Source organism: Apaloderma vittatum, unplaced genomic scaffold (assembly GCF_000703405.1).
Source record: "Apaloderma vittatum isolate BGI_N311 unplaced genomic scaffold, ASM70340v1 scaffold20278, whole genome shotgun sequence".
NCBI classification, from domain to species: Eukaryota; Metazoa; Chordata; class Aves; order Trogoniformes; family Trogonidae; genus Apaloderma; species Apaloderma vittatum.
In genome coordinates this window covers 1-9,599 of record NW_009730432.1, presented here as the reverse complement: position 1 = coordinate 9,599, position 9,599 = coordinate 1, and the positions used below count along the sequence as shown (strand labels likewise).

At 38.4% G+C, this 9,599-nt stretch overlaps 1 protein-coding gene across 1 annotated transcript; it reads right to left on the bottom strand.

Moving 5' to 3' along the window:
- Positions 1-222: 222 nt before the first annotated feature.
- Positions 223-6,854, bottom strand: LOC104277991 (CTP synthase 2-like; the record flags this gene model as incomplete). Its single annotated transcript, XM_009874817.1, has 5 exons — positions 6,655-6,854; positions 4,279-4,449; positions 3,973-4,073; positions 1,676-1,792; positions 223-306 (listed from the first exon to the last, which is right to left on the bottom strand). Coding segments are annotated over exons 1-5 (639 nt in total), but the record flags the coding sequence as incomplete, so codon positions are not given.
- Between the last annotated feature and the right edge of the window lie 2,745 nt (positions 6,855-9,599).

Sequence of the window (9,599 nt, the reverse complement as noted above, 5' to 3'; positions counted from 1 at the left end):
GCAGAACACAGATACAGTCCCAAGATATTGCAAGGAGTTAGCTGAATTACGTAAATTTAGAGTAAATTTGAGTAATTTTATTTCCTGTGGTTTTAGTGAAGCAGTGCAGCATGTATTTTGCATTTTCTTCTAAAATTCTCATCACTCATGGGAGACTAGGGCTTGCAGGTTATGCAAGGACACTTGTAGCTGGCCTACAACTAAAAAGCTGTATTGACTCACCAAATCTGGAGATAAGCCTAGACCCCTCAGTGCTCGAACACTATTCTGTGTTGGTTTTGTTTTCTGTTCGCCAGTGGCGTTAGGCTGGAAAAACATATTTTGAAAGGTCAAACAACAAGTGACATCTACTAACAGAGAAGTTATAGATTAAAAGGAAAAAGTCATTGCAAGTAATAATACTTGCAGGAAGGAAACGTATCCAAAATAGAGCCACAACATACCAGAAACAGTTACGACACCAGTTATATAAGAAATTCTGTTAAGAAACCACATGGCTCTAATTCATGTCAGGTTTGTCAGGTTTATTTCTTTCAGAGGAAAAGTTTCAATATAATTGATTCAGGTACAAGAAGAAGAATGTTCCAAGAGTTGAATTTTGCTACGAAATAGGGAACATCCAACATAGCACAAAGCCTTTAGTGATCACCCTTAGAAATAACCAGATGTACTAAATAATTTTGGTTTCAAATACACAGAAGCAAGCCTACCAATTGCTGATCAATCCTCTAATTCATAACTGTAATGGTTAATAATTCTCTTTTGAAGTGTACAAGGTGCAACCATATAACTGTTGCCCACCTTTGCTTACCAACATCTCCCCAGTGAATACTTACCTCTTAATATGAAAACTTATTTGTGAAGTAAAATTTAGAGTTCTAATGGAAAAACACTTCTAGTCCTGTACAAAAAGGTGTAGTGGTTTTTACTGGAAAATCAGTGCACAGTACAGAGGAGTTAGTGACCAAATCAGAGGTCCTCTGAGGCTGCCCAGGCCACACAAATCTCTTGGCTGCAAGACAAATTCCACGAGCTCCCCGCACTGGAGAAGGCTGCCAGCAGCTCCTACTGAGCACCTGCCTTTCCATCCCCCGCGTGGCCTCGCCTTCCATCTAGGGATGTAGCAAGAAGTTCTACCGAAAACATTCCTTCCGTCTGACAGTAAAAATAATAGTGTTGTTTCCTTGTAAGAAAATTATCTGTCAGCTCAAATGGCCGAAAGGGGAGAATCTCCGGTAGGTATGTGGTCTGCCCTGCATCAGGGTCATTCAATGCCACACCACTCGGGGTTCCCACCACCTAAAGAGGTGTAAGGTCATTTATACTGCTCTCTCCTGATAGCCTTAGCTCTAACAAACAGAATTTTAAATGATACCTGATAGAGTCTGAGCACTTTCTAACCTGGTTCAAAATCTACCATCACCTGCCAGTATAAACCACAACTGTGTTTAGCCATCTAGACAAATTAGTGTTAAAAATGGGTGGTTTTTTTGGTAGCTTAGAACATTAGAACAGATTTTCACACCAATAAAGTAAGTGTCAAGGCCTTTATTAACCCCAGTGTGGCTGGGTTTCCTATCTCTGTCTCTGAAACCCTCCAGCATGAAAGGGTTAATGGGAGAAACAAACAAATATAAAGCCCAATACACCTGTTTTATTAATTTTAACAACTTACCTGTGGTACTAGACTAACATGGATATTACAGAAGTTCTCTCTTTTTGCTTTGAACTGAAACTGTCTAAATGCTTCAACAAATGGCATTCCTTCAATGTCTCCAATGGTTCCACCCAGCTGAAAAAGAAAATTTCCATATGTCAGTAGCAGAAAGCAAAACAAAAAGTCTGCCTCTTACATACTCAGCATGCTTTCCAAAATGTTTACCTTAAAAATAAATGACAAATAAAATTTGCAGGCCTACTCTGCAAAGATCCCTCACCTATTCTGCACTTGTTTTGTTTTCCACAGAAAAAGAAAAAATTCCCATTTTGCTATATTCACTTTACACCAAACACACAAACCCCTCGTGGGAAGGCGTGTGGTGCTACTGAAGAATAAACACTTTCACATTGCTTTCAACGTGGTGAGCAAGTCGTCAGTAGTGAAGCTGATGTGAAGGGTTTGTACCAAAAAGCTTTATTTTCCTGTTTGTCAGATTAGCGAATACTTGCAAACAATGAGGTAAAGGCACATAGCAACATTATCACAGCTTTCCAACATCAATAAATGCCATATGGACAATATGAAATAATATTTAATGTTATAAAAGACTTTAAATATTTATTACAAAGACAAAACCCAAGACGAAGTCCATGATAAAACTTACTTTAAAAGACAGAAATTAGATGTCTTTCAAAGACACAAAGAGCTGTAGTAGATTAAACAGCGTTTAGCTCGACGATTTTAGTAGTTTTATTTCCGCATGATTCTTCTCTGCCACCAAGTGGCTTTTGACAGAATTGCATATTTGTGTTCACCCAGTGCCAGTTCTGACAACTACATTTGTATGTGACACACACATTTAGTTTAATTGCTTCCGAATTTTGCCATGGAAAAGCATTACAATTATCCTTGCGTTCCTGAAGAAAAATATTTTTATCAGACTGAAGCTGTAACAAAAAAAAACCCAAAAACCAGACAAAAAACACACCTTAAATGGAGGAAACAAAATTAAGTTTGAAGCTGAAGGACTGATAAGTCCATCACTTATTAATGTTCTTGTGCAACTTCTGTATTTACTGTCTTTATATTTGTTTTAAATGAAATGTTTGATTCTCACTGTGCACATCACAAAAAAGACCTACAGTTATATACGTGTATTTTAATTAAGGCTGACTCTTCTGCATAAGAAATATTAAGCAATTCAGCAGCCTGAGTCACAAAGTTAAACACATTGTTGATTACAGTGGTCACTTTTGACATTAAATCTGACGTATTCCTCTGTCAAAATCTCAGGCGTATTTTCTGCTGTAATAGAAATACTGGCAATTACTGACTGCCTTTCCTCCAGTGCTCTACTCGTCTCAGTGCTTTACTAAGGATAGAATCATAGAACCACAGAATCATAAAAATTGGAAGAGACTTCTAAGATCGTCAACCCAACACCACCGTGACCACTAAGCCATGTCCCAAAGTGCCACATCTACACATTCTTTGAACACCTCCAGGGATAGTGACTCCACCACTTCCCACAACAGCCTGTTCCAAAGCTTCACCACTCTTTCAGTAAAGAAATTCTTCTTAATATCCAATCTGAACTTCCCCTGGAGCAACTTGAAGTCATTTCCTCTTGTCCTATCACTTGTTACTTGGGAGAAGAAACCAATCCCCACCTCGTTGCAACCTCCTTTCAGGTAGCTGTAGAGAGTCAGAAGGTCTCCCATCATGCTGCAGGCTAAACAATCCCAGTTCCCTCAGTTGCTCCTCATAAGACTTACTCTCCAGCCCCCTAAAATGCATTGTTTACCTTGTGCAGAACATCCGGAGGTTAAGTGATTAACAAAGATACCTCCAAAGATCTTAAAAATAATACCAGGAAGTAGGAAACTAACTTATATGGTGTTTAAATATATTTCTTTAAACCTGACCACGAGCTACTAGATCAACATTTGAAGTCACATGGAAATGTTACAGGCCACTGACCATAGGAGATTTCAAGTATCACACAAGTTTTCTCAATGCTATTAACAGTATAAAGCTTCAGCCAAATGCCCATAGCTTGAAATAGATACTTCACATTACAGTAACTGACTGCTTTAATTGTATAAATTAATAAACTCTTAAGTAGCTCACTTTCAGCAGTATTCAAGAAAGGATTTAGTCAACAGAAGATGTAGGGATAAGACCATACCTATCATTCTCTAATAAACCAAAACGTGTCTTTGCATTACTGCTCTCCATAAAACTTCAGTCTGACCTTTTTAAAGTAAGTAGCAAAGAGAAAGCAAGCTAATCCTAAAAGGTTCCATACTTGCCTCAATTACACAAATTTGTGGCTCTTTTCTGTCATCATCCACGGGAACTTTTGCCTGATTCATTACCCATTCCTGAACCGCATCAGTGATGTGTGGAACAACTACAAGACAAAACCGAAGAAGGCAAATGTATCTTTAGTTTATGCCCACATATCAGTCTCTGCATCCAAAAGGGGGGAACTGAGCAGAAAATCAAAACGAAACTACCAGCTCTTGTAACAGCTGATCTAGCGTGTAAATAGCTGATTGATCCCTCGTGAAGACTGAAAGGACTAGCACCTCACAGAAGTAAAAAAAAAAAATCACCTTGAACAGTTTTTCCCAGGTAATCACCATGTCTTTCTTTATTAATGACATGCTGATATATCTTTCCAGTGGTAATGTTGTTATCTTTATAGAGATTGATGTCCAAAAATCTCTCATAATTTCCCAAATCTAAGTCAACTTCTCCACCATCATTCAACACGAAAACTTCACCTGAAAAAAATGAAAATAGAGAGAAAAGTACTAAAATAGCCAGAAAGAGTTAAATTTTTTTTTACCAAAAACTAATCTTAAAATTGAAGAATTTTTTTTAAATGACATAATACAACAACATATCAATAAAGTATATGCTCCAACTCAATCTGCATTGTCATTCTGTGTGACTTAATATGATTCATTACTTTTACATCAAACGTCTATCCATCAGTCACATACAGTTTTGCAAATAAATTTAAGTTATATTGCCAAAATATTTAAATTACTTTTAAAAAAATATTTAACCAGCATTTCAACAGCATGCTACAATCCTCGATTGGAAGAAAACAATCTCCAAGAATCATAAATCAGCAACAAATAAAACATGAATTTCCATGCAGCAAAAATTGTGCTTTTATAACCATGAATTATTATGTGCGTTTAAAGCGTTTCACTAAAAACTCTTGTTGTTTGGATCTACTTAATGATTAAGGCTTGGATCAGGAGCAATATTATGATGCACGTAAATGTTTCTTCACACATCATCATTGTTTCTTATTCAGCTTCTTCATCCTGTAATATTTGGTTCACTATGCCCACAGTGAAAAAAAAATCTAATGAAAATATCCCTCAGGTTCAGACTTCTCTTAGACCTCTACAGAGTCTCTAAATTCTGAACCTATTCAGCTTCTGAAGGAACTATAGTTGCTAGATCTTGAGGTAAAGCTGGAAAGCTCTTAGTTACAGGACTAATGCACAAGAAAAAAGAAAAAGAAAGAAGAAGAAATTCCCCTGAAGGTACAGTGTGGACTATGGATATATCCCACCAACATACAACAATCCAATGAATAGTTCCACAAAAACACACGTGTACAAAAGACTGGAAGGCTATGCCTGATCCTATGAGGCACTGAGTACCTCCTCTGGACTAAGTTATCACATAAGCCAACAAATGCAGAGTGGAATCAACATTTTTCATAAGCAAACCTTTGAAGAATAAAAAAAAATTATTAAAAAATCTCTTTGGTTAACCAGAAATCATTTAATTAAAATCCTTTGACTCAATCATACTTCTGCCAAAATGTTAACAGAAGAGGCTTGCTATTCCAGCATGTTTCAACTTGTACTCACTAGCCACCAAGCCAGTGTTTCTTCACAAGCAGTAAGAAACTCTTACTGATTCGGAGAAAAAAATAAAATAAAAATTCTGTGGGAACTACATGCCCCCTGCCCTGCACCTGATCCAGGTGAGAAATACATCTCAACTCATTGCAGGAGTCTTAATCCCAAAGTAAAGGCAGAACTTCACTGGTCACCTGCCTGAGTAGCACCAGATGTGCTTCTGAAAGTGCAGGACCACTGGATTAGTTAAATTTGGCTTTTTGAGAAAGGTCTGATGTGCTGCGCTCTTCCTCCACTCAAAAAGCAAAGTGGCAAAGTGGTCTTTTTTCAGCTCAGGGGATAAACACATTTATTTCCAGTTACATAAATTTTGGTGTAGAGTAAAAGTAACCAGACAAGAATCAACAAGTAAAAAGAATTAAAAATGTCTACTGGAACTTTGAAAACCAATGGTTTTTTTAAAAATGTACAAGTAACAAGCCAGACAGCTGAAGGAACATTCAGTGTTATTAATGCATGTCAGACTGTCCTGTAGCTCATGAGCAATGTAGTCAACGCAGCCAATGAAGCTTAGAGACCTAACCAGCCAAACTAAGCATCTACTTTAAAACAATATTGTTAGTTGGCTCTCTAAGCTTCACAAATGGTGACTAAAATGAGAATTTAATCTAACTCATGAAGATACACTAGAAGGCACGGACACTGGACACCCAGCACTCACAAGTAACTGTTGAGGGCTTAAGTTTCAAGTATATTTTATAGTATTATTTCAATATTTTATTTTTTTATCAAGATGAGCTGAAGATAGCATTAACTGAACAAAGCCTATAGCTAGGATCTTCCCAACAAATCAGCATTTTACAGAAAGGAAGTGTCTACTCCTAAAAGTATCTTCAATAAGCAGGCTTCTCCTCTCTGCTTAGAGCAGACAATGCCCTGGAGACCACATAGTAAGAAACAAGCTTGCATTGCAAAATACATTACAAAATCACTAATAACTAAGGTATTAAAATAAAAATAAAAAAAAATAAAATTACCAAAACACCACATTACTGTGAATACAAATATTTACGCAAAAGAAAACAGCACTGCCCTTCGTACCATGTTCGTATGGTGAAAAGGTTCCAGCATCTATATTTATGTATGGATCAATTTTGATCGCAGTGACACGGAGACCACATGATTTCAGTATGGTGCCAATGCTGCTTGCAATGATCCCTTTGCCAATGCCTGAGATGACGCCACCAGTTACCAGGATGTACTTCATTGGAAAATCAGCACATGCACATAGATCTCGAGCTGGAAATCTAAAATGACAAAGATGTACATCTGATGGAATGCAAATTCACGTCAGGGAAGAACACAGCCTCAGCACGTAAAGAATCTACATGGAAATGACCTTCAGAAGCAGGTAAAATAACCTTTCTGGAATCTGGGAGTAGGATTCATCTTTCCCAGCTTATACATCAATACATAAGCCTAAATCCACTCCAGAGCCCATGGAAAAACTGGTATCATTTTTGACACACTGCCCTGTGGAGATGCCGAAGAGGCAGTTCATCTGATGTATTCCTCTCCCGCACCAGGAAGACACGGCTAACTCTTAGAACCACAAGGCAGGCAAGATGAATCTCACTCTGGATTCTTTCTAAATTAAAGCAGTTAATAATTTCACATGTGTTTTGAGAAGTCAGCTCAAAGATTGGTCATTACTACCTTAGCCAGATAACTCACATTCTCTATCCAGTAGCTTTACCTCTAGAAATAGCAACTGTAGCTTCAAATATCTATTAAAAATCAGCATGTTACACTGTCCACACTTTCCAGTAGCTTTCACTTCTCCAACTCACAGTGTACCAAGTATTTCACCAAAAGCCTTACAATATCCTACAGATCAATAGAACGTGAGACCAGGACAGAAAAACTGAAACAGAATGTCCATATTAATACTACAGTATACTACTGCTCAATAGCCTGGAGTCCTTTCTTCACATGCCTACTCATTCTCCCTCTCCAAGTAATTACTACAAGAGAAAAATCAGAAAAAGAATGATTTGGCATCACCAGACTATCATAGACTCATAGAATGACCCAGGTTGGAAGGGACCTTAGAGATCATTTAATCCAACCTCCCTGTCATGGGCAGGGACGCCACCTCTCGACTAGACCAGGCAACACATGGCGACCGAGCGAGACTATGATGCAGAGTAAGAATTGACGCTGTTCTAGAAAATTACATTGTATCTGTTTTAAGTTTCAGATTTAGAGAAACACCTGAAATTATGACACTCGTTAGCACCATGCACTCAGAACAGCAATCGTGGATAGAGCAGCTCTGAGACCTATGGCACGGTCAACTTGTTAGCCTCTGTTTCCCTGTATAGACTGTAAAACAAATGATTCTTCAAAAGAGGAAACTATGAGTACTCATAAACACTGTAGCCTAAAGATAGAAATGGGATACCTAATGCATATGACAATGCTGAAGTCTTGACCAGATACATCAACATATTTCACAGTGCTGTACAACAGTACTAGCATAAGCAACAGTGACTACCTACAGAAACTTCCTCCCTTGAAAATTTGAAAATTTGTTTTTTTACAACAAGTCTGGTTAATCAAAACTGAAAAACAAGGATCTGTTACAAACTAGCAGATTCAAATATCATAGTAAATAAATCATACGATGGGAGGGAATAACCTACAAATGATAATATGTCAATGCCACCTTGCACTATCTAGGAGTATGAATGGTAAGGGATCCAGAACTGTTAAAAAGACATGATGAGGAGACCACTCCCTAAAATTTCTGGTAATTACAATCCTAACTGAACATTCTTCCTTACTCTTCTTGTTGCTATCATCCGCTGCTTGCATCCACTGCTGTTGATGTTGTCCCTGCTAGTATCCACGTTCATCTGGCTTTCATGCAAGCACATATTTTGCCACCATTTCTCCACTCTATCTGAAACAGTATGATGTTGTGTCCATCTCATCTCTAATTGTATTCACATTGCATTCAGGCAGCTGTAGAGGTTAATCACTAGAAAAATTTTTGAACAGTGACAGCATGGCTGACGACACGATCTTACTGCACTTAGTACAAACCAAAGCAGCAGGGTTCTCAACTGCCAGTAGTAAACAGTGGCTACAGAACGAACACTGTAACCCTTCCTCTCACTATACTGAAGTAACATAAGTGAGGCCTAGCTCTTCAGAAGACAAGAGTTCAAGAATGTAACAATGCTTCTTATCTATGCTCTTATATTTCTTGATCACAGGAATTACTAAACTGTTATTTCCTTATCAATATGGACAAAAGGAAAATCACCGGCATCAAAACTATTTAACTAAGGGAAAAGGATCATTCAGGAATTAATTTTTCCCTGCCATTAATTCTAACATATAGATTTATTTTTTTTTATAGCATAAAGACTTGGAGCCTACCTCCTCTGTTTCATACTCTTCCTTCCTAATCAGCCAATGCAGCTGTTAAGACTAACACTTCATAATCATCTAAGCCATTTTCAGAGCTACTTCTAGCAAAGGGGAGGGAGGGGAAGAAATTAATTCAACAGGTATAAACCTTGAGCATGTGCCACTTCGACATTCTTAAACTCTGTCACCTTGCTTACAGGAACCAACATTAAAAGCTTGCTGTGATTTTAGCAAGAACAGCAATTCCCCAGCAGCCGAAGGGAACACATTTACTTGCAACAGAAACGAAGAACTCCAGGTGGTTCGGGAAGTCCCTTGTTAAAGGAGAAGGAAACGGAGCTGGGAAAGGGGGAGCAAAGATTGCATACCAGAAGCAAAGAGAATCACAGAACGGTAGGGGTTGGAAGGGACCTCTGAAGATCATCCAAACATTTTGCTGGGGCCTGTAAATCAGCACAGAGGCAGGGAGGAGCGCCAGTTACTCCGTCTGGTCTTACCAACAGGGGCTTGTTGCCTTCAGTCGGGATTTCGGAGCGCTCCGCCGCGGGAGTGCCGCGCTACCCGAACAAGTCAGCTGCAGAAGGGCCCAGGAGAGGGGTTCCCCCTGC